Source organism: Equus przewalskii, chromosome 4 (genome assembly GCF_037783145.1).
Source record: "Equus przewalskii isolate Varuska chromosome 4, EquPr2, whole genome shotgun sequence".
Taxonomy (NCBI): Eukaryota; Metazoa; Chordata; class Mammalia; order Perissodactyla; family Equidae; genus Equus; species Equus przewalskii.
The window spans coordinates 19,907,989-19,934,995 of NC_091834.1; the positions used below are offsets into that span (position 1 = coordinate 19,907,989).

General features: G+C 35.3%; 1 protein-coding gene and 1 pseudogene across 1 annotated transcript in view; both read left to right on the forward strand.

The window, feature by feature from the left end:
- Positions 1 to 27,007, forward strand: part of SPMIP7 (sperm microtubule inner protein 7) — a 53,969-nt gene that overhangs the window by 1,312 nt on the left and 25,650 nt on the right. Inside the window, exons 2-3 of the mRNA XM_070615575.1 lie at positions 8,505 to 8,602; positions 22,275 to 22,351. Coding sequence (XP_070471676.1) covers positions 8,505 to 8,602; positions 22,275 to 22,351 — 175 coding nt within the window. The remainder of the gene's footprint in view (positions 1 to 8,504; positions 8,603 to 22,274; positions 22,352 to 27,007) is intronic.
- On the forward strand, positions 10,975 to 11,339 carry LOC103543149 (aspartyl/asparaginyl beta-hydroxylase-like; annotated as a pseudogene).

The following is a 27,007-nucleotide window of genomic DNA, read 5'->3' on the forward strand; positions in this document are numbered from 1 at the left end:
AGGGCCAGCCCAAAGGTGCAGCAGTTAAGTTCACACGTTCCACTTTGGCAGTTCGGATCCCAGGTGCGTACCTATGCACCAAATGTCAAGCCATGCTGTGGCACGTGTGCCACATATAAAAGTAGAGGAAGATGGGCACGGATGTTAGCTCAGGGCTAATCTTCCTCAAAAAAGGTGAATTCGTTAGTATAACTGACCAACACAAAGGGTATATGACATAATTTATTCTAGCCTTAGAGATAACCTAAGTTTGCACAAGGGAATTTATGGTTTAACTTCGATCATCATGTAGCATGCCTCCTATCTGTCTGTCTCCCTTGAAAAAATAAATCTGCTGATGGTTATGAAAGAGTTAGGTTACATGAAATGGGAAAGTAGTTGAAAGTAAATTTTGGAGTCTGGTAAGAACAGGAACCAGGGAGAAGCAACCCCTGCATAAATAGCTCCACCACAGCCCTGAGAGCAGAGCTGATGACCCCTTACTGACAGCTGCACATTGTGGTTTCTCTGTGAGATCTCCCAGAGAAGGTCACAGGCCTGGCCTCGAGGTGGTAAGAAACACTCCCAAAGAAAGCCACGGAGGATGTTCCCATGTTCCTGGAAGAGAATATGCCTGGGAGTGTGTCTGGGAGGCTGAGAGTGAAAAGAGTTAATATCTTTGAGCATGTGGAAGGGAAAAGGCCAAATGCTGTAGCAAAGCTTGCTCTAGCATGAGAGGCTGCACCCCCTTCAAACGCTTCTCTTCAGCACCCAGCCATAGAGCAGAGGCCTAAGGAGACAATGTGTGGAGGAACACCACCATTTGTTAAAGCTGTGGGGATTTCATGGTTCCTACCACTCCTCAGTGGAGAGAGGCCATAGTCACTTGCAACCAGGAAAGGGGTAAGAATAAAGGAACAGGTAATAAAAATTAAAAACCTCACAAGATAACTACAACCCCCTCAGCCCCACTGTCCTGCCACCACCTTTTGAGACAGAAAGAGCAATTTTGGGAGAGATAAGCATAGGGTAAAAGTTGTGCTTTTATTTTTTTATTTTTATTTTTTTGAGGAAGATTAGCCCTGAGCTAACATCTACTGCCAATCCTCCCCTTTTTGCTAAGGAGGAAGGGCCCTGGACTAACATCCATGCCCATCTTCCTCTGCTTTATATGTGGGATGCATGCCACATGGCTTGCATAGGTCCGTGCCCAGGATCCGAACTGGCGAACTCCAGGCCACCAAAGTGGAACACACAAACTTAACCACTGTGCCACCTTAGCAGGTGGGCTTAGGGGAATTCCTTAGTTTGGAATTTTCATATAAAGAGTAGAAATGAAGTTCAACAACCTATTTTAAGAAATAGTCATTTTATAATCCATTGGAAGTACTATCTAGAGAAATAAAGTATGACTAAGAATCAACAGCATTTGTATCTACAAATGATAATTTCTGTCTAAGCTGCAAAAAATGTTCAAGTATTCACATTGGGGGAACCACTGATGAGTTCAGGCACAGGCACAGTACATGTAACTGATTCTCAACTAGTGACTACTTTTCTAATCTGTCAATAAAGGAGCTTGAGCTGATTTTTTTCCTAATATTTCAATGTATAAGAGTATTCATTTGTCAAGAATACTTATTTAAGGAAACTGAGGTCATTTTTCATAGTAGGCCCTTTTTAGTTAAATATGCACTTTGCTTGTAAGCAGAAAACCCCAGCCTATTGAAATTTTAAGAATCACGTTGCTGATTTCTCTTGTAAGTTTTTCTGAAAGTGGACTCTCAAAACATTCCAACAAATTACAGTTGAAGAAATAGTTTATTAAAGCTAACTTACAACTAAAATAGGGTTAACAGATGTTGCACGAACGATTCAGAACCAAGTATAGATCTCATCTAGCCTCTGTACTATATTGCACTCCTTGGATCAGTGCAACAAAATTCAAAAGGTAGGCTCTGAGTCAGTCTGTCTGGGCTCAAATCCTAGCAGAAAGCTTACTTGCACTACGACTCAGGACTGTTGCTAATCTCTTTATGCCTGTGTTTCCTTATTTGTAAAATTCACATACTAGAAACACTTCATAAGATAATAGGTCCACTTAGTGTAATTCATGTAAAAATGTTTGACATAAAGGAAAGAACCAATAAATGTTAGATATTATAAAGTTAAAGTCCACAACTTTCAGGTCCTTCATACATGAATTGGTAATAAAAGTACTTCTCTTATAAAGTTGTAGGAATTAAATGAATTAAGACATGTAAAATAATTAGCAAAATTCCTGGAACCTGGTAAGGCATTCAATTAATAGTAGCTGTTATTATCAGCCATGAACAGTTTCAAAGAGTAATACTTGCAGTTTTGTGATTGAGTTCAATATAATTTGTCCTAGGCTTTCAATGACTCTGTAGATCCTGGAAATAATCATTAATTATAAATAAGGACTTTCAGGTTTTAGCAAATTCAGATAGACATAACTTCTAATACATTTTGTTAAAGAAGGACATCTCGGAATTAATTCTATCACACACCAGTATGCTTTTCAGTGGGCTTTCGTAAATATCCAAACAAGATCATAAAAGATTATACTGCTGATTTCTTTCCCTACTCCAACCTTGCCTAGACATTTACATGGGTTCAGTACTTTTTTGTTCCTATTTGGGTTTCTTTCACACATACCAACCTTGTATTCTAAACTTACTCTACTTTTATTCAAACCCTCTATTGATCTCTTTGCTCTCCTTGCAGCAGACAACACAGTCTTCCTCATTACATAGAAAATAGAGATTGCCTATTGTCACCTTCTTGATTTTCCTACTTACTAATATCAATATTTATAATTCTTTGTATATCTTTCTACTTTCTTTTTAAACCATTGTCTTAGCTTGAGCTGCTATAACAAGATATCATAGACTAGCTGGCTTAAACAACAGGCATTTATCTCTCACAGTTCTGGGCAGTCCAAGATCAAGGTGCCAACTTATTTGGCTCCTGGTGAGAGCTCCCTTCTGGCTTGCAGAAGGCCTCCTTCTCGCTGTTTCCTTACATGGCAGAGAGAGAGAGCCCTGGTCTCTCCTTCTCTTCTTATCAGGAAACTAATCCTATCATGAAAGCCACACCCTCATGACCTTATCTAACCCTAATCAACCAACAATGCACAGTTACAATTCCTTGCATTCAAGGAATAAACTCTGCTTGGTATGGTGCATAATTCATTCAATATACTGTTAAATTCAGTTTTCTAGTATTTTGAGAATTTTTGCATCAATATTCATCAGGAAAATTGGTCTGTAGTTTTCTTTTCTTGTGGTGTCTTTGTCTGGCTTTGGTATCAGGATAATGTTGGCCTCATAGAATGAGTTTGAAAGCATTCCCTGCTTTTCAACTTTTTTGGAAGAGCTTGAGGAGGATTGTTGTTAATTTTCCTTTAAATGTTTTGTAGAATTCACCAGTGAAGCCATCTGGTCCTGAGCTCTTCTTTGTTGGCAGGTTTTTGATTACTGATTCAATCTCCTTACTAGTTAGAGGCCTGTTTTTATTTTCTGTTCATGATTCAGTGTTGGTGGGCTGTGTGTTTCTAGGAATTTGTCCACTTCACCTAGGTTATATAATTTGTTGGAGTACAATTTTCATACTATTTTCTTATTAGCTTTTTTAAGTCTGCAAAATTGTTAGTTTGCAACCTCAAGAGTTCTCCAGGTGAAATCCAAAACTGGCCCCCTGAAGAAAGAGACAGACACTCCAGATTGGTAGGTGGCAGGTTTAATAAGCAGGAGGACTTACATGTGAGGCTTGTCTTGGGCAGCCACAAGGCGAGTAGATCTCCATACTTACCCGCCAGAATCTTGAAAGTTTATGTAGATGTCTTGATGGAGTTGAGTCATGTGTACCGTCCATATGGTCTCAACAACACATTACTCTCTCAAGTCTGCATTCTTGAAGTAGCACCTACTGTGGAAACAGTGGGCAGAACATGCATTCCAAGGACAGGGAAGGGGGTGAGGAGATTCTGATTGCCTCAGTCCAGCTCTCAAGTCAACCGGTGTTCACAGCCACTTGATGATCTCGTCCAACAAAAATCAGTTGTAATGTTCCCTCTTTCATTTATGATTTTAGATATTTGAATCTTCTATCTTTTTTCTGAGTCAATCTAGCTAAATGTTTGTCAATTTTGTTGATCTTTTCAAAGAACCAACCCTTGCTTTCAGCTTTCATTGATTTTCTCTATAGTTTTTCTCTTCTGCTTTGTGTACCTCTGCTCTAATGTTTATTATTTCCTTCTTTCTGTTAGCTTTTGGTTTAGTTTGTACTTTTTCTAGTTCTTTAAGGCGTAAATTTAGGCTGTTGATTTGAGATCTTTATTCTTTAATATAAGCATTTATACCTATATACTTTCCTCTGAGCATGACTTCTACTGACTCCTATAAAAAAAGCATCATGTTGTATTTTTGTTTTCATTTGTCTCAAGATAATATCTAATTTTTCCATGTGATTTCTTCTTTTTTAAAATTTTTATTTATTTATTTATTTTGAGGAAGATGAGCCCTGAGGTACCATCTGCTGCCAATCCTCCTCTTTTTGCTGAGGAAGACTGGCCCTGAGCTAACATCTGTGCCCATCTTCCTCTACTTTATATGTGGGACGCCTACCACAGCATGGCTTGCCAAGTGGTGCCATGTCTGCACCCAGGATCCAAACCAGCAAAACCTGGGCCCCAGAAGCAGAACGTGCGAACTTAACTGCTGCGTCACCGGGCTGGCCCTATGTGATTTCTTCTTTGACCATTGGTTGTTTAGGAGTGTGGTATTTAATTTAAATATATTGATTTCTATTTTCATTCCATTTTATCAATTTCTAGTTTCCTTCCATTGTGATGAGAAAATATGCCTGGTATGATTGCAGCCCTTTTAAATTTACTGAGACTTGTTTTGTGGCCTATAATAAAGTTTCTTCCAGAGAATATTCCATGCACACTTGATAAAAATGTGTATTCTTGGGTATTCAGTTGGGCGGAGTGTTCTGTCCATGTCTGTTAGGTCAAATTCTTTTTGTTCAAGTCCTCTCTTTCTTTATTGATCTTTGTATGGTTGTTTTATCCATTATTGAAAGTAGATTATTGAGGTCTCCAACTATTATTTTGAGCTGTCTCCCCCTTCAGTTCTGTCAATATTTGCATCATATATTTTGAAGGTCTGACGTTTGATGGATATAAATAAAATAGAGAATAGAAAAACAGCAGGAAAAAAATCAATTGAACTTGGGTTGGTTCTATGAAAATATCAACAAAATTGACCTACCTTTAGCCATATTGAGAAGTAAAACTCAAAGAAGACCACTAGCAAAGGCTATATTAGATGTTAAAAAAAAAACTATCTCTAAACATTAGAGGAGGAAAAAAACACATGAATAAGAAAAAAAGTTTCATAGAATAGTCCTTCAATCTTTCTTTTAGAGTTTTTGCTTCCTTAAAAGCACCATATTATGGAAATGTTTTATAATAAAGATTATAGGGCCTGTGGGAAAATAGTGTTCATAGCAGACCGTCCAAATCCATATAATTTCATGGATTACACACAAAACCCACTTAAAGTAAAAATGTGATCACAGTTTTAAACATGTTAAATCTCTAATAAGTGAGAAAACACTATAATGCTTTTCTTGGCAAAAAGACTTGATATTTGTTTCATGGCATGAAAGCGGTGAAGTGAGATTGTGAAATATGAAGAAGTGGTGTGCAATGGCCGGTCCCAAAGTAGCCCTTGGCAATTCATCCCTTCGTGTGTACCTGCCACTTCTATCATGAAATGAGATCTGTTTCCTTCTCACTTTGACTCTGGGCTTGGACATCTGAGTGACTTTAGCCAATATGATATTAGCAACCATGATGCAAGTGGAGGCTTGATAAGTACTTGCACGTTTGGATTGGTCCTCTTGAGATTCTTCCTCTGGAATCTCAATCACTATTTTGTACAAGACCGAACCTAGGCCCAGAGGAAAAAAAAATAACAAGGCAATGGTCAGTAGGTCCAGCTAAGCTCCCAACTAACAGTCAACAGCAACTTTCCAGCCATGTGAGTGAGATCATTGTGGACATTTTCAGCTTTCTAAGCTCATTACATAGAACATCCCAACTAGCTTCAGAATCCTGGGAGATGATTAATAGTTGTTTTAAGATACTAAATTTTGGGGTTGGTTGTTTTGCAGCAGTAAATACTGAAACAAGGTAAAGGAAAGGACATCATCATACTTAGAGGTGAACATGGTGACCTAGCAGTATATAGCTGTAATTCATTGTTTTGTTCCCTTTCTTCTACTCTGTCTTAAGATCAAAATTTAAGTTTTGTTGTTTTCCTACTTTCCTCTTTTTTCAAAGCTGCTGCTTCAATGGCTGCAAATCAGATGACTACCACAAAGTGCCATCCTGTTGCTATCAACATGATAGTCTTCTGGAGGGTTTCCTTTGGCCAGCTATGTCACAGACAGAATTATTATTATTCTCAAAACCAAAATGGTTATGGGATTCAGCACTCTGTCTCTCACTTTGCCTTGACTTCTTGCCTTTGCCTCTGTATTAATTTTCTCTTGCTGCTGTAACAAAGTGCCAGAAACTTAGCAAGTTAAAACAAAATCCACTTATTAGCTCAGTTTTGTGGGTCACAAGTCTGGGCCAGGCTCAACTGGTTTTTCTATTCAGGATATAACAATGCCAAAATCTAGGTGTACTCTTGGCTCTTATCTGGAAGGTCTGTAGAAATTCTACTTCCAGGCTCATTTGGGTTGTGCAGAATACAGTTCTTTGTATATGAGGTGCCCATGTCCTTGCTCTCTGACAGCCAGGGGACTGCTGCTAGAGGCTACCCATGTTCCTTCTCCCATGGTCTCCTCTATCTTCAAAGCCAACAATGGTGCATCAAGGCCTTCTTGCACTCTGATCTATCTGACTTCTCCTTCAAAAGCCACGGAAGATCCATTAGTTCCCATCCCTCCCTTGCCAGGCCACTTTGCAGATTCTGTCCTGAGTCTCTTAGTCAAATATTGATTGAACCATCATTATGAAAACGTATTACTATGTTACTACTACAGATATTAATAATGTTACAACTATTAGTTGATAATTAATAAATGTGTTAAGCACTTAAACTATATGCCAGAGGTTTTGTCAATTCCCTTATATACATTAATTGTAGTTTTCACAATTCTGACAACAATGATTAAAAGTGAGGAAAATGAGCCTCAGAGGAGTCAAATAATTTGTGAGGTCACACTGGCACCTGAACCAGAAGCTATATATGTATTTTAAGCCTTAAGATCTGCTGGAGTCTGTTATGGAGCTCTGTCAGATTCGTATTCACAGATGAGCATGGTGTTCCTGTGCTATCCCAAATCTCTCTTACAATTCATCTCACCATGCTTCAACATCTCAGTACTGTCCACCTAGCTTCCAAATTGTAACTCTTTAATTCGTTGTTTGCCGAGTTGGATGAATTCACAGGACAAAGCTAAGAAGTAAAGGACCAAGTCAGAAGCCCCCATAGGGTAGGAGAGAGGATCCCTATGGACACTAACAGAGATATTACCATTCTCTTCATGTACACTAGTCCCCTATCCAAAGCAGAATAATTTGCCAAAATTATCATTCTCCCTGATTAAAACTTTCCAAGGGTAATCCATCTGGAGATTAAGTCCAAGGCCCTCATGCCCTGACTCTGGCTTACCTCTCTTGTCCATCTTCCACCATTCCCTGGCTGCCATTTTATGATGGAGCTATATCCAACCTTTTGTAATTTCTTATAAAAGTTGTGATGCTCTCATAGGGCAGTCCTACCATTGCACATGCTGTTTCCCTGCCTGGAATGACTATCCTTCCTCCACTTCTTTTCCAAGTCTTATTCAATTGTAAAGATGAGATCAGGTGTTATCTTTAGGAAGATTTTCCTAACTCCTCACAATCTGGCTGGACTAGGTATTCTTCCTCTGAACTCCTGTAGCACTCAGAGCTCAACTATTATTACAGTTGCTACATCATATTGAAATTATCTACTTACATGTCTATCTTTTCCATTTGTTTAGGAGCACCTCAAAACCAGGAACCCTATTTTTCATCTTTATATATTCATCTGATTCCATTTATGGTACAGTAAATATTTGTTGAAGTCTGTTTTTCTATTTTCTGGTCTCATAGGGCTTCTAATCTATCATTAGATGAATTACCTACATAGTAACCAGGCTCCTTTGTGTCACCACCAACCCCAAAACCTCTGCACACATATACGCAGATCCATAGTACCCAACAGGTCTCTTCCAATAATATGCAATAAACAACAAATAATTCTGCATTATTATAATTATCCTAACATGTAAATCCCAGAGCTATTCAGTTTTCACTGCTGAGAAAAGTTGTTAGATAATCCATTGAAAAATCAATTAGCACCACACAATTTAGCTTTCTAATAGGAAATATTTCTCGTAGAAGAAGAAATTTCTACTGCATTTTTAACCCAAAGCACATATATTTTTGTTTTCAGGTTGGACAAGCCCACGGAAAGTTACTCCTTTACAACCTCATCATGAACGATGCTCAGTAAATCACACATATACATTTGATGAGGAAGCAACATGTACAGTAAGACTTTCTTTACTCAGATGGCGTTACAAAATATTTGTAACTAATTTATTTCATTGTCTGTGTGTTTGGTATTTTATGCCTGTAAAAAATAGCTATCATTTATAAAGTGTTTCTTATGTACCAGGCACTCTGCAGAACTTCGCAGTCATTGAACATGACGTTTTATCTTGTGCCATCCCTACAACAGTTCTATGGCGGAGGAGTGTTAGTAAATACGGGTAGTGCCAAACCAAGACACTCATTACTGGGAAGGGTACCTTCCTCCAGTTACGTGAATGACAGCGTCTACATGGCTGACAGCTACTAGCCTGGAGGACTGCACTCTCCCCTAAGGCCCTCTCAGACTTTGACCAATGGCTGACTGACTGACTTCCTCCTTTACTCAAGAGACCATCTACCCATGCCAGGTTTCATGTCTTTCCTTGTCTCTGAATTCTTCTGTATAAGAAAATCTTGGGGGCTGGCCCGATGACACAGCAGTTAAGTGCGCACATTCCACTTCAGCAGCCTGGGGTTCCCTGGTTTGGATCCCGGGTGCGGACATGGCACCACATGACAAGCCATGCTGTGGTAGGCATTCCACATATAAAGTAGAGGAAGATGGGCATGGATGTTTGCTCAGGGCCAGCTTTCTTCAGCAAAAAGAGAAGGATTGGCAGCAGATGTTAGCTCAGAGCTAATCTTCCTCAAAAAAAAAAAAAAGAAAAAGAAAATCATGACATTAGAAATAGGGGGCAGTTTGGCCTGTTTGGGGCTATTCTAAATTCAGATAAAATGCAGAATTTCGTTGCAAGAATAGGAAAATTTGTATTTATTAATTGTGCTTATTCCATCTCCAGACCTTTGTCAAAAATTCTGTTGCTCCTGTAGTTAAGTCTTTGAGAGAAAATCCAAGTGACCATTATAAGAAATTGAAGGTATTGATGCCTTTTGTTTTTTATCTAAGCTATAAGTACTTGGCAAGGCTTCATGCTTTATCTAGCTATCTACTTTAGAATTAAAATTTTAAGTAGGTGCTTGCCATGTAAATTCTTATTAGCATACTTATTTAAATTCAAAATAAGTTTAGACTTTTATGACAGCAAATAAATATGGATACTTTACTTCCAGTAGTGAACATGGAACAACACTTCCAATGGAAAAGCAATTGGATTAATACTTACGTTTTATTAAAATATTGAAAAGCTAATATAGAGGGAAATTATTGATGCAATGAGAGGATAGAAACTCTAAAATTTAAGCCCAGTACTTAAGACCACTCTGGCATTATAGGAGTTTGCTATTCTGAAAGGGGAAACTGAAACTTTGAGCTGAACCTTTGGTAGTCTCACAGGTATAAAAGATCAAAAGTTGCAATTGATCTTTGAAAACTACCCACTACTTTGGGCTAAATACCTGGAGGCTTGCACCTTAGAAGTAAGGGTAGATCAATAGTAAGAATCCCTTGAACAGACTAAAATCTGGCTTAGTTCAATTAAATGAGAAAACTTCAAGTCTTAAACTGTTATCAAGATGACTTTTAGATGGCTATCATTCCCAGGATCCAGGAAGATACAACAAATAAAACTTCTTTGGAGGAAGATAATATATTACTAAGCATCAAGTTATTTCCATCAATAACTTTGAAAATATGTTATCCATGCACAATCAACAGTAACCAAACACATAAAGAGAAAGGATACCATGAGTGAGAATCAGCAGAAATTAGAGGAGACAAAAAGAGACACAAATTTATTCTAGACATTGGAAATATGCATAAAATGTTCAAATAAGAAAAAGATGAGCTCACAATTTTTGCAAAGAAATTAGCAACTACAAAATGTGAAATTAGAAAATTTGGGGGAAAGTAGTTCTAGAACTGAAAAATACAATAAACAAAGAACATGGTAAATGGGTACACTAGCAGCTTTGATGCAGTTAAAGAGAGAATTGGAGAACTGGTAGACAAAGGAGAAGAAACCATTCATGATGAAGCACAAATATACAAAAAGATGGAGAATACCAAAGTGAGAGTAGGGAACATGGAGGATACAGTGAAAAAGAGGAACATGTGTTTATTTAGAATCCCAGATGTATAGAAGAATAGGACAGAAGCAATATGTGGAGACACAATTATTATATCCACTGCTGTGTTTATTTCTTAGGTTCCCTGAGGTATCCCTTCTCATTCTCTGCTGTACATTGAGAGTTAGTTATGATGCCACAGAAATAAGCCAGTTGTAACAGCAACAGCAGCAGCTGTCAGTGTCAGCCTCAGCACCATTAAAAATGGCAGCAAAAGTCTCAAGAGAGAGATAAAAGCATTTCAGAAGACATAAGAATTGAGAGAAATAGGAAATTCTTGAAAGTGCTTTTTTTCCACATTGCTTATGATAATTGCATTGTTTGGAATCTGAACATGAGTAGTCATCATTTGTTAGGTCTTCTGGAATATGAAGAAATTCTAGGAAATTGAGGCATTTATGATGTTGATGGTATTGGATTATCCTAATGGGAATAATGTTAAAATATTTTGGATATAGAGAAAGATCTCCTTCAATATCATCAGGCTTGTCACAATAACCTCAGAAATACATAGAATTAGAAGCAGATGTTCTCCTTTGAATCAGACCTCAAGAACACTAAAGATGAAGTCAAAGAGCAAATTTAGTGCCTTCTCTATGAAATCGTACGCACACAACATGCAGAAAACAGAAATAGAAAGAAGATGCACCAGAAAGAGAATAGTTACTAGAAAATGAAGATTTTCTTGCAGGAAATCATATAGATGATAAATTTGACGATCTGGAAATGAAGACATTTCGTAAGGAAAGTGAAGATAACATAACACATGGAAGTGGCAACCTACAAGAGCAATCAGGAAGTAGAAGAGATAGCGTATTAGAGAAAAATCTAGATTCCAGTGAAAGATTATGCTATGATACCAAGGATATAACATACCAAGATGATAATGAACAATAATGTGAACCACCAGAAAATGAGGAGACATAAATTTCAGATGCGGCTAGGGAAAATTTAGACACAAGTTCAGAAGAATTAATTATCTCCCTGATGAAGAGCAATAACAACAGATTTCAGAATCTTTGCCCCTATGAGAGAAGGACCAATCTTGTCCACACATTGTTCACCAACCTTATCAATACGTTACCCATGGAAACAGTTGATTATGACACATCTTGTGAATTGCTGAGAAGTTCACAATCTAAGATATTCCAAACTAGTTGTTGTCAATTTTAATTTTGAATACTTTTTAGAAATGAAAAATTGATGTGATTTTACATTGTGACATGCCTCCTTTTTTGACAGTAGATCCATTGATTTTATTTGCTTGTTTGTTACAGAACTCTTATACTTACTTTTGGTTATATGTGATTTTCAGGAAAGATACAAAAATTATATTGATGATGGAGCAGTAATTGATTTGGCAAAGATTTAATATTTACTAGTAGTATATAACACTAATAATATTAGATTAATTTGGGTGACCTCTATGCTAAACATATCTACAAAGGCACTAAAATATCTGCTAATGACTCTTGCTGATAGGAGTAATCATAAACTGTATGCCAATTAACAAGAAAACAGGATATTGGGGGATACAGTATACATTGAACTATATATAGTAGAATAAAATAGCACAGTGAACAAGTTGACCAAATAGACATATATGAAATAAGACATATATGCGTATGATCTTATTGCAAGACCATTTAGAAAAATTACCCTGTACTGTGCCATAAAACAAAAATTTTCAAATAGTTTAAACCATGCAGAATATGTTCTTTCACCACAAGATAATTATGACAGATAAAACACCCTAGGAAATCATATATTTGGAAATGTAAAAATATATTTATGAATGAGTCATGGGCCAAAGAAGAAATTATAAAGGAAACTAGAAAATATCTTGACTGAGTGATAATAATATTGTAGCAAAATATCTGGGAATGCAGCTCCAATAATGCCTGGAGAAAAATATATAATCTCAAATGAATATGTTATAACAGAAGAAAGCCTGAAAATTCAAAAACAAAGCAAGAATCCATCTCGAGAAATTAGAAAAATGTGGCAAAATCAATTTTTTAATTTGAAAAAAGGAAATAATAAAGATAAAATAAGAAATTAAGGAAATGGAAAACAAATATACATTTTAAAAGATCACCAATGCCACACATTGGTTCATTGAAAAAAATTGATAAATGTCTGCCGATGCTACTCAAAAACAAAACAAAACAAACCCCTTTTAGGGAACCAAATATAACGGTGGCCACATGAAACTATGCCTCCCCACATGACCTCAAAAACAACTCAGAACAAGGCAAACAATAATATACAAAAATCACAGCTTCAGCCTAGCTAGAAGACAGAGAAATTCTAAACTTCAAATTACTGTAAGGTATAAAAGAAAAAGAAAACACAAAATCCTAACAAATCATGTCTCAAGCTCTCAACAGAAACCTTCTTTGGTAAATGAAGACCATCTTGGAAAAATTGCATTGTAGGGAGAAGTAAGCTTAGGACAAATCTAAAAACCATTGATAAATAGATAAAGTAGACCATAGGGTCACAGAGAACTTAAAAGCACACATGATTTGAAGTGGCCATCTCTGAAAGGCACTGATTGTGTAGGAGAATAAGACAGTTAAAAGGAAGGAGAATCATCCTTTGGAGTTTGGGTGGTAAAGAAAAATCAGAAAGAAAAGAGGAAAATTTTAAATCCATTGAAAGACAAAAAAAAAATTAATTAATTAGAGGTAATACAACCCCTCCAGTAACAATCAACCAAGAAAAAACTTTATTAAAGAAACAGTACTCTGCTACACTGACAGAAGAGGGCATCGTTGAACTAAGAATATTGTAATACCAAATTCAGAAAACGAATTGAAGAAAACTGAATAAATATATTCAAAGAAACTGTGATAAAACAGAAAACAAGAATCAAGATACTTTGTGAGAAAAATTCCTTCTCAAATCAACTATAAAACAGAAGAAAATTGTAATATAACACTCCAAACTGAATTACATATTTTCAAACAAGCATTTGAGGATAAGAAAACTGCCTTCCTTCATACAGAATTCGAAAATTAATTACAAATAAAATTGTAGGTGAAAAAATTGAAAGAAAATTCATTCAAAATTTAGACTTAATTACATCATGCTTAAGGGAAAAGAGATTAAAATAAAACTTTAACAAGAAACATTGAGGAAAGGCAGGAAAGCATCCAAGAGAATAAAGAGGAGATAAAGAATTAGTTAAAAATATCTGAGTGAAGTGGTTAAAATGGACAATAGGCAAAGAAGAGACAATATACATGTAACTGGAGTCCCTGAAGAAAAACTAAATGATAGAACAAAAATATAGGTTAAACCATAGTTTCTCAACCTTGACACAATTGGCATTTGGGGCTGGATAATTGTTTGTTGTGGGGAACATTTTCTGCAACATAGGATGATTAGCAGCATCCCTGGCTTCTACTCACTAGATGCCAGTAGCATCCTTCCTGGTGAATGAAAATCCCTTCCCAAAAAGCTAGAAAATGAACAGCTAAGTAAACCAAAAGAAAGCACTAAAAGAGAAATTAAAAAGAAAACAGAAGAAATTTATGAAGTAGCGGAGATAAAGTAACAGGCACTCAATTTACTTCATGCCTTGAACAAATAGAAAACTATAGAAATTGTAAGAAATAATGGTTTCCAGACAACGGACAAAGGCAGTGAAGTATTAGGGTCAATAAGGAAGAAAAAATAAGAATGTGAACTCTGCAATTACACCAGTTTATTAACTGGAGGCAGTTTCTAAACCACAGTCCAGAAAAGGGAAATCTGTACATAGCTTTACATTCTTATGGAGTTGAGGAGACAGAGATTGGAGCTCTGGGAGGCCAGGGTATCCAGAATTTGCAGAGTAGGATAGCAGAGAGGAGGGAGCTACAGAGAGAGGGCTTTGGAGATCTGGGGAAGAGAATGTTCAAGTCATGAGCACTGATCTGTGCATCCATAAGAAGAAACTACTGGAGCTGAGGAAAGACCTCTCGTAGAGGACTGGAATGATCATTCTCTGAAGCTCAAACAGGGCAGGGAATGGTTTATATCCTCACAAAGTAGAATGAAGAAACTTTGTCCTACAAGGGGCATCAGGCAGACTCTTCAGAAGGATATCACCTTTGCATCAGGCTTAATTGACCCTATTCTAAAGGTTCCTCTGGATTTGCTCGAACAAAGGTTAAAAGCAATGCTCAAAAGCACCCAACTGATTTCAATTACTTAACTTTGTGCTGGAACAAAATCTAACACTAGTTAAGAATAAAACAAGTTCTAGCAACCAACAACTTAAAATCCAAAATAGATACTCAATAAGAAATTAATTGTCATGCAAAGTAGTAGGAAAATATTACTTATAGTCAGGAGAAAAATAAATCAAATAATACCAGACCCAGATATGCAATGTATTTTGAGGTTACAGCATATGTCGAAGTAAATTGTATAACAACAGCACTAGGGACATCAGGATGAAAATGGGTATATGCCGTTGTAATCTTTTACACTATTTGTGAGATAGTATAATATTATACTGTAAGCCTTAGAATGAAAGACATATATTGTAAATCCTAGAGTGACAGTAATAACAGCAATAAATAAATAAATAAATAAATAAATAAAGCACAGGTCATAAGCTAATAGAGATAAAATGAAATTTTGAAAAGAAAATACCTAAACTAATACACAAAAAGGTAACACAAAAGGAAAAAGAGCAGATAAAACAAACAGTAAATAAAGCTAGATTTAAACCAAGTATGTCAATTGTTATATTAAATCTAACTTAATGTAATTAAATTAAAAGGCAGAAATTTTTATGTTGGATAAAATAACGATACCCCCCTCCCATATGCTGACTGCCAGAAAACCATGTTAAATATAGATAGAGTGGGAAAATATATACCATGCAAATACCAGTTAAGGAAACAGAAGTAGCAGCAATAATATCCAACAGGGGAGATTTTAGAACAGGGAACTCTACCAGATATTTCATAATGATAAAGGGGGTCAATTTACAAAATGTATATGCATCTAATAACAGAACTCAAATGCATGAAGCAAAAACCAATGAAACCGAAAAGCAGACCCACCATTACTATTGGAGATTTAAAAACTCCATTCTTAGTAAATGACAGAAAAGACAGACAGAAAAAAGTGGAGTTATAGAAGATATGAAAAACACTATCCACTAACTTGACCTACTTGATATAGTCCACACGACAACAGCAGAATAGAAATTTTTTCAGGTTCACACAAAACGTTCACCAAGATAAATTATATTCTGGGACATAACACAAGTCAAAAGAAATAAAAAGAATTTAAAGCATACAAAGAGTATCTCTGATTACAACTGAATTAAACTAGAAATCAATAATGAGAGATATCAGGCAAAGACTGAAGACACAAGCACACATGTTTAGGATCTAGCAATATAGCAAATGGCTAATTACATCATGATAAAGTTGAGTTTATTCTAGAAATGTAAGATTTGCTTAACTTTAGAAAATCAGTGAGCATAATTAACTGCATCAACTGACAAAAGTAGAAAAGTCATATACTCACCTCAACACAGGGAAAAATAAGTTTGATAAAAAGAATTGAAAATTATCCTCAAATTAACAGTAGATATCTAAGAAAAGTTCAATCAAACTTAATATTGAATAGTAAAATTTTGGAGCATTCCCTTTGTAATCCATATCAAGCAAGAATGTCTTCTTTTACCTGGTCTACACAGTATTGCACCAGAGTTCCTGGCCATCTCAATCAAGCAAACATATTCAAAAACAGTAGAAAAATTAGAAAGGACTAAACAAAGCTATTATTCTTGATAATATGATTATGTATGTTAATAATCCAAATAAATCTGCAGTAAAATCACTAAAATTAAAAAAATTTATGAGGCCAGCCTGGTGGCACAGCAGTTAAGTTCCCACATTCTGCTTTAGGGGCCCGGGGTTCGCCGGGTACAGACCTACACACTGCTTGTCAAGCCATGCTGTGGCAGGCGTCCCACATATAAAGTAGAGGAAGATGAGCACGGATGTTAACTCAGGGCCAGTCTTCCTCAGCAAAAAGAGGAGGATTGGCAGCAGATGTTACCTCAGGGCTAATCTTTCTCAAAGAAAATGCAAAAACAATTTAATAAGGTTGCTAGAAATAAACATTATTGTAAATCCATAAATAAATTCGTACATAAATTCTTAGATAAATTCAATTGTATGCTAAATATCAGTAAGAGAAAATTTTTTTTAAAGTTTAAACTATCATTTAAAATTGCATCACAAAGATCAATTATTGAGTAATAAATCTAACAAAACTATTTGGGAACACTGTGGGAAAACTAATAAATGTACTAAGAGAAAAAAACATCTACGAAGATAGAGACATGTACTATTATCCGGATTGGAACGCTCAATATTTAAAAGTGTTTAGACCTTCCTAAGTTAATTTATAGTTTCAATCCAATTCCAATCAATATCCTAGGTGTATTTTTGCAGAATTTGAAAGTTCTTTTTAAAATGGATACAGAAAGCAAAGAATCAGAAATAACCACGATTATTCTTAGGAAGAGGGAAAAATTCAATACTCATTTATGATCAAAACTCTAAGAAAATTAGATTTAGAGGGAACTTCCTCAACTTGATATAGAGCATCTATTGCCTAGGGCTCAAATAATAGTACTTAATGATAAAAGACTGAATGCTTTTTCTCTAATATCAGGAACAAGACAAAAATGCCTGCTCTTATCACTTTTATTTTCCGTTTAATGGAGGAGAAAGCTATTGCAGAAAGATAAGGAAAAGAAAAAGAAATCACAAATATTGGAAAGGAAGAAGTAAATCCTTCTCTGTATAGATATGACATGATGATATTTATAAAGAATCCTAAGAAATCTACAAAGCAATTACTAGAAGTAATACTTGAATTTGTCAAAGGCATATGTTTATCGTTAATATACAAAATCAATTGTATTTTTACATAGAAGCAAACAATTTGAAAGCGAAATTTTAGAAGATTCCATTTACAATAGTGCCCCAAACCACAAAGGATTTAATGAAACACATGCATATATTCTTCACTAAAAACTGTAGTACATGACTGGGTGAAATGAATTAAAGAAGACGTAAATAAATGGAAAGCAAGCCAGGTTCATGGACTGGAAGACTTATTCTTGTTAATAAGTTAATGCTTCCCCAATTGATCAATGGATTCAATGCAAACCCTATCAAAATCCTGGGAGGCTCTTTGGTAGAAATTTATAAGCTGATTATAAAATCTATAAAGAATGCGAAACCTAAAATGGCTGAAACAATTTTGAATAAAAAGAATAAAGTTGGAGTATTTTTGCTGCTAGATTTCGTCTTAGTATAAAGTTACCAGAATCAGTGGCAATTGGTAAAATGATCCACATACACATGAAGGGAACATAATAGAGTCCAGAAATTGAGCCATCTATACATTGCCATTTGATTCTTTAAAAATGTTCCAAGGCGTTTCAATGAAGAGAGTCTTTCAACAAATTATTGAAACATCTGGATATCCTTATGGGAAAAAATTAAGTTTTACTACATTAACGTATACAAAAAAGTAACTTGAAGTGGATAAGAAGCCTGAATATGAAATTAAGATTATAAAACTTTTTGCAATAGTTAGATTTTCAAAAGAGATCTTTCAGAAAATGAAACAGCAAGCCACAGAATGGGGAAAATATTCACAATTAAGGATCTGAAAAAGGACTTCTATCTAGAAGGTATAAAGATATCTTAAAATCCATAATAACAAGACAAACGATCCAAATGAAAGATGGCTGAAAGATCTGAACGGACACTTCACAAGAAATTATAAGAAAGGCTAATAAACACATGAAAAGATGCTCAACATGCTGAGTCATTAGTGAAATACAATTTACAATAAAACCTATCCTCATGATGGCTAAAATTAAAAAGACTGGAAATTCCATGTTTTGGCAAGTATACAGAACACTGGAGTTCTCACACACTGCTTATGGGAATGCGAAATGGTACTACTACTTTGGAAACTCTTTAGCACTTTTTTAAATGTTCAATACATACCCATCAAGTGACCCAGCCATTGCACTCCTAGATGTTTACCCAAGACAAATTTAAATATATATCCACACAAGGACTTGGACATAAATGTCCAAAGCACCTGTATTCATAATAGCCAAAAAGTGGAAACAAACTAAACGTTCACGTGCATGTGAAAGTATGAACAAATTGTGGCATAACCGTACAATGGAATAGTACTCAGCAATAAAAAAGACCAAACTATTGATACATGCAACATGATAAATGAATTCAAAATCAATATACTGAATGAAAGTAGCCAGAAACAAAATATCACATACCAATTGATTCTATTCAAATAAAATTTTGAAAATGCAAACCTATATCAAATGACAAAACATAGGCCACTTGTTGCCCTGGCCTGGGAGCAGAGAAAGATGTGCATGGCTAAGGGGCATGAGAAATGTTTAGCAAAATATAAATGCTTTGAATCTTGTCTGTTGTGTTGGTTTCATGGGTGTACACAACTGTAAAATCTCATCAAATTGTATGCTTTAATGGATTCAATTCATTGCAAGTATATTAAACTTAAATACCTTTTATTCTTTAAAAATTAAGTGATATTATAAACCATTTTATGCCAATGAAGTTAACTCAGATAAAATGAACAAATTCCTTGAAAACGCATCTTACCAAAACTGACACAAAAAGAAAACCTGAACAGCCATATATCTATTAAAATAGTTTAATTGACTATCAAAACATTTTCGACAGAAAAAACTCCAGGCCTAGATAGTTTTACTGATGAATAAGATCAGATATTGAAGGAAGAAATAATATCATCTTACCCAAATAATATATTTCAGGACAAAAGAACCCTGTCATCAAAATATGAAAAAGGCACCACAATAAAAAATTACAGTCTAATATGTCTATGAAGAGACAACAATTCTTAGAAAAATTTTACTAACTTGAATTTGGTAATATTTAAAAAGGATAATACGTTATGACTAGTGGGGATTATTCCAGGATTGCAAGATTGGTTTAGCATTCAAAATCAAAGAAGATAATTGACTACATATGTTCTCAAACCACCACAGAGTTAAATTAAAAATAAATAGCCAAAAAACGTCTAGGAAAACCTCAAATATTTTTAAATTAAACACCACACTTCTAGATAAACTATGAGTCAAAGAAGAAATCACAAGAGAAATTAGAAAATGTTTTAAACTGAATGATGATGAAAATAGAACATATTGAATTTTGTACAATGCTGTTAAAACTCTGCTTAGAAGAAAAAACTTAGACTTTTGTGTGTATATTAGAAAACAAGAAAAGTCTAAAATTAATGATATAAGTTTCAATCTTAAGAAACTAGAAAAGTGATTAAATTAAACCGAAGATACAAAAGAAGATTAAAAAGATAAGAATTGGGGCGGGATTGGTGGCACAGTGGTTAAGTTCTCAAGTTCTGCTTCAGCGGCCAGGGGTTCTCTGGTTCGGATCCCAGGTGCTGACATAGCACCACTTGGCAAGCCATGCTGTGGTAGGCATCCCACATATAAAGTGGAGGAAGATGGGCATAGATGTTAGCTCAGGGCCAGTCTTCCTAAGCAAAAAGAGGAGGATTGGCAGCAGATGTTACCTCAGGGCTAATCTTCCTCAAAAAAAAAAAAAAAAAAGGTAAGAGTAGAAATCAATGAAAAAGAGAATAGACACAAAAGAGAATTTTAAAAGCCAAAAGTTGTTTCTTTGAAAAGATCAACAAAAGTGATAGAACTCATTAATATTATCAAGAAAAATAGAATACATATTTCCAATGTAAGAAATTAAAGAGGGGTTATTACTACAGATCTTAAAAGAAAAATAAGGAAATATTACAAACTACTATATGTCAGTTAATTAGATATTTTAGATTAAATTAAGAATTCCTTTAAAAATACAAATTACTAAAATTGATACTAAATGAAATAGAATTTATAAGTGCCCTATATATATTAAAGACATTTTATTTCTATTATAAAAAATCTTCCCACACTGAAAACTTCAGGATCAGACGGTTTCACTGCTGAATTTTATCAAGCATTCTAGGCAGATATCACACCAATCTTATGTAAGTTATTTCCGAAAATAGAGGAAGAAACACTTCCCAACTAGCTTTAGGAATATAATTTAACCCAATATACCAAAACCAGACAAAAATATATAAAAAAAGAAGAAATTGCAGATTAATATTTCTCATGTACAGAAACATAAAAATTGTTGTGAAGTATTAGCAAACCAAGAACAGTAATTTATAAAAAGGACGATATACGATGATCATGTGAGGTTTATCTCAGGACTGCAAATATTACTTTAATATTCAAAAATCAATCAATACCTTTCATCGTACTAACAAAATACAGGAAAAAACCATTTCTTTATTTTACTAGCTGTAGCTTTGATGAAATTTTAAAAAATACAATGAGCAGGTTTAAATAGAGGCTAGAAAAAGGTGAAGAAGGAAAAATAAGAAAGTTGATAGAGGTAGAATGGAACTGTAGATAGGGAAGTTAAAGGCCAAGGGACAAAAAGTTGAGACTTGGAGGATAGAATGAGAAAGTCCAATATTTGTCTAATAGGAACTTCTGAAGAAGAGAATAAAGAGAACACTGACAATAAAGACATAAAAATGGAGAATTGTCCAAATTGGTGAAAAGTCATGAATTCTCAGACTGAAGAAGCATAACAAGTCCTAAGGCAGATGAACAAAAACATATCCTCTCCTAAATAAATTATACTGAAACTGTAGGAAAACCAAGACGAATATCCTAAATACAACCAGAGAGGGTAGAGTCACAGAATTCTTGCCAGCCCTTCATCTCGGCATGCTTTCTAGAGCAAAACTACCGTCCAGAAGTCAATGAGATAAATAATCCTAACCATTAAACTACAATTCTAAACCCAGTTAGAACAATTATTCAAAAGTGAGGATGAATTAAAAAACAGAACTAGAAGGTCACATCCATGAAAGAAATCTTGAAAGTTGAACTTCAAGAAAAAAAGAATAGAAACAAGATCCCAGGAGGGGAAAAAATTCAAGCAAGATACAAGAAGCAAAAGTAGGCAAAGAATTCGTAAAGTATCATGGAAAATCTAAATAAATAATAACCATTACAGACAGCAATAACATTGGTTATAATAGTAATTAATTAATTTTAATATAATAAGATGAAATATAGGGAGAGGGAAGTATTTCAGAGCTAATGTCCTTGTATTATCAGAAGACAAGACAGACAAGACCTTCAAAACTGTTTTAATGGCATGGTGCTAAAAACTAATTATTTGCATATATATAAAATTCAAGGGCTTTCTTATAAAAATCTGACTTTCCATTAACTTTAATATACATTTCGTAAATTTTAATTTAATCACTAGGAGACTATACAGAGAATGTAAATTTCCTAGACAATAGAGGAAAGTAGGGAAGCATTAAATCTAGTTGTTCCGAGAGGTGTTATGAAAGGGAAAGAATGAAGAGGAAGAAAGAAAGCATGGTGAATAGAACACATTAGCAATTCCCATTCATACCTGATCTCTTTTAATTTATTATTCATGCCTTCCAGGATGATGGAGAAGCACTTTCACAACCAACCAAGAAATACAACGCAAAGGACTCATTTTATAAGTCCTCTACCCAAAAGTAAGCATTTTTTCCCAATACAATTTTGATTTTAAAATATATTTCTTTTATCTTTAATGACACATGCCCTTTGTGTCTACGATATCCTGGATTTTATGAGTAATTCAGAGAACATCAAATGCAGATATTTACTTATTCACGTTTATTGCTAAAATAAACAGGTCTAGGAAAAGTCTTAGAGAAAACCTATGTTTAATGGAAGAATAAAACCAAAACAGAAAGGAAATGGTCAGAGAGAGAGGAGGAGATGAGGATAGAGCCATAAAAAATGAGAGTGGAGAAAACTGGAAGGAGGAAGACTTGTTTACTGGGTCAGAAAATAGAGCACCTATCATGTTTCTATGCCCCAGGCTATGGGATTCATCAGTGAATAAAGCAGCAGACAGGTCTCTCCTCTCAAAGAGCTCTTGTTCTAAAGGAAGATGGACAATAAGGGCAACAAACGTATTAAGAAAGTAAATAGATGGTATCTTGGAAGGTGATGAGTCCAAGAAAAAATAGAGAAAAAGCGGAACAGGATAAGATCAGGAGTGTCCTGTGTGGGGGGTAATTAATAGGCCTCAGTAATAAATAGGAGGTCTGGGTAGGCCTCCCTGAGTGATGAGACTTGAGCAGAAACTCAGACAAGGTGGAGGAGTGACGTGCAGATACCTGGAGTGACTATTTTTCAAGCAGAGGGAATATAGAGTGAAAGTCCTATGTCAGAAGTGTGCTTGAGGTGTGGCGAAAAAACAAAGGTGGGGTGCTTGGAACAGAGTAAAAGGGGGAAGTAGGAGAAGAAGAGGTGGTCAGAAAGTGCAGGGAGTGCTGGGGAACCAGATCTAGGGGGCACTTTAAGCAATTGTAAATACCAGGGCTTTTACTCTGAGTGCTCAAAGTGGCTAGATCAGATGTGTATATCAAAGCAAAAATGGTGGCTGCTGTGCCCAAAGTGGATGGATGAGGGGAGCAGCCTGGAGACCACTTAGGAGGTTACTACTGTCATCTAGGTCAGAGATAAGGGTGGCTTGAGGAGGATGGTAGGAAGCTGGGGGCAGTGGTTGTTTTCTGGATGTATTTCACAGGTAGAGCCAACACAATTTCCAGATTGGAGGTAATGGCTCTGAAAGAAAGAGGAGTCAAGAATGATTCCAAGGCTTTCGGCTCTGCAGCTGGGTGGACTGAACTTGCCTTTACTTCACACGATGAAAGCAGGTGGAGGTTTGGAGCGAAAGATCAGACGTCAGTTTTAGATATGCCGAATAGAAAGATGTTCACTAGACATCCAAGCGAATATGTCAAAAGGCCATTGGGCATATGGATCTGGAGCCTGGGAGAGTGGTCTGGGCTAGAGAAATAAGGCTGGTCTTATGGCTTATAGACAGGTGCTTAAACACAGCTCTGGATAGAGCACCAAAGGAGAAGTGTAGTGAGAGCAGTAAGGAGCTTGAGTCCTGGCATCTCTACATTAAGAAAGAGGAAAATAGAGGAAGTACCAGCAAAAGACTGAGAAGAAGCAACCAATAGGGGAGGAGGACAATAAAGAGGTTCTAATGCCTGGAAGGCAAATTAAGAAAGTGTTTCAGAGAGGGCCATGTGATGAACAGTTTTCCACCATGCAAATGGGTCAAGTTAGATGAGGCCCTAGAATGTATGCTTGTAATGATCAGAGATTTAGAAATAAGCTGAGTGGCAGACAGTGGAGACTTGAGTGGACAGGGAGAGGCAGCAATGAGAATAAAGACATAACAGTATGTATGTGCTGCAAAGAGCTTCATACCTGCCCGCTATCCTCCTTTCCTCTTGTATGCTGAACATGGCAGACAGACCACATTTTGACTTCATTTTTTTCCGTTCATATTGAAGGCACACCCGTCACCAAATACAGTTTCATGAAATACACATATGAATAGATATTATCTTAGAAGTTTTATAAAGAAATATAGGAGAAATGTGTGATCAAAATCAGAAGTCATGCTGTTTTTGGTTTTTTTCTCTGCAACTCTTGTTAGCAGAAGAAAAAAGCATCTGGATATTTGTCGACCAAAATGATGCCAATTTGTAAATTAAAATGTCATCCAGTGGACCTTTTTCTTATATGCTTTTTGTATGAGACATGTTCTATGAAATATCTTTCCATTGATTAAGCTTTTGTTTTGTCATCTTTATTTAGTTGGCATGAAGTTAAAAATTAAGGCATTTAAAAAAATTTTACTGCATGCCTATTTTGTGGCTGGGATGGGGGAGGAGACAAACTCAGTTTGAACATATACTTGTAAATTTTAATCCAAAATTATATAATTTTTCCTGTAAACAATATTAATTTAAAATTAGGGAGTGTTTTTTTTTTAGCCTATATTTCAGTCTAGAGGAAAGGATAATGAGTAAACCAAATTGCTTTATTTTATTTTATTATTTTTTAAAATTTTTAATTTTTTAATTGCAGTAACATTGCATTACAACATTATATAGCTTTCAGCTGTACATCATAATATATTTCAAATTCTGTGTAGATTACATCATGTTAACCACCCAAAAACTAATTATAGTCCATCCCCTCACATGTGTGCCTAATTACACCTTTTGCCCTCCCCCGGCCCCACTTCCCCTCTTGTAACCACCAATCCAATCTCCCTTGCTACGTGTTTGTCGTTGTTTTTATCTTCTACTTATGAGTGAGATCATACGGTGTTTGACTTTCTCCCTCTGACTAATTTCACTCACTTTGTTAAAAGGATTATCATGTTGCATTACTGAAGTTAGGACCTCTTGTATTGAATCATTTGTCTAAATGACAAATGTATTACAAATCTACATGGTAAATTTGTGGCACATGGCAACATCATGTGCATATCATCCCATTGTAAAGCAACATCAAAAAATATGGAAACAGTTATTTTTAGACTGTTCTTTTTGTTTTTGGGTGTGTGTGTGCGCGTGTGTGTGTGTGCTGTTGCTTGTCAATAACAGCTTTTTGTTTTCCTCAAGGAAGAGTGTTGCTCGTTTGTGAGCTTTCATTAACTCAAAATGAAATGGTTGAAAACATTTATCCCATTAGAATAGGCTGAATCTTTTTAATGACTTATTAAAAAACAAACAAAACAAAACTCTGGCTTTCGAGATGACTATACTAATTTACATTCTTCACCAAGCTATAGCGCTTTAAAGATACTATTTAAAAAGCAAACTAGAGTTGGTTTACATTAAAAAAAAATAAATATATGATATGGAAGTGGATTTCAGAGTCTTAGAACAAATTGAGAAAAGAACACTGAATAAGACATCAGCAGTCTTAGATACCAATTGTAAGGCCCCAAATATGTCTAACTGCTGATCATGGGACTCTGGCATCCTCTAAGCTTTTTGGCCCTCAATTTTCCCACCTTAAAAATGAAGGATTATAACTATAACTCTAATTTCCTCTCTGGCTTTTGAGTTCATTCTATCTTGTATTATTATTTTGATTTCTATCAAAAAAAATTTCCAGTGGTCATCTTAGAAACAGTTAATGTTTTGGCTAAATTCATGGTACTTTAATCAGAATATAGGAGTTTATTTTACAAAACTAAGTATTAAATCATACTATTTAATAGTCTCTTTTAAAAAATATAATACAAAATTTTTCTTAGGGAAAAAACTTGTATAACTTCTATGGAAAATTCCATAAAACATTCATGAAATATATCAGAGGCTCAAACAGTGATGTATTTTTCAAGCTTTAATTCAACTCACAGATTAATTCCTTAGTACAATACCAATCAGATATTATGTCAGAAAAATGCACCATTTAAGTTTTTGCTACAATTAAAAATATTTTGTAAGAATTAGCTTTTCCTTAGGACACAGTAATTTTAGAACGAGTGAGTTCAAAATGTATACACAACAAAGAACACACTATGGAACCTTAACTGCGCTCTTTAACTTCACCAAGATTATTTTATCGAATCCTTACAACATTCCTGTGCTGTAAATATAGTTCTTATTTTATTCTTTATTTACTCTGTTATCTCAAGCCCCTAGCACAGTGCTTGACACATAGTAATTTCTAAATAAACATTTGTTGAGGAAATGGGGCTCACTGGTAATTCTTTGTTTGCAGACTGACTTTGACCAACAGTGGGATTATTTGAAAGATAGGATTAACTCACAGAATGGAAAAACCAACCTTAACACCAAGTTTAGACAGGGCAGGAGCGGAATCTGGCATCTGGGCAGCAGGAGCACAGGCCATCTATCCATCTATCAGAACACAGTCACTGGAATGAGGGCTATTTGTTTTTCATTCAGGATCAAGCTAGGGTCTATTTCATTGCACCTACCATATATGTCTGTCAAAAAGAACAGCAGGTTCCAAAATTCCAAATACAAGATGATACCTTTAGATCCAAATCTTTGTGTATATACAATTTTTATTGCACTTACTAAGATAGCTGGAGTCCTTGTACCATGCTCAAGATTTTTATAATTTGTGTGCATTGGTGTGGAACAACGGGAATGCTGCTGACTCTTCAGAGGCAAAATAACAGATCTGAGTCCTGACCTCGACCATCAGTAGCTAAATGACCTTAAGCAAACAAATTCAATTCTCTAAGACATAGTTTATTTATTTGTAAATTAATAGTTTTCCTGCCTTGCTGCAAAGGTCAAATGAATGTTTTTGGAAGCTGTAAGATGTAC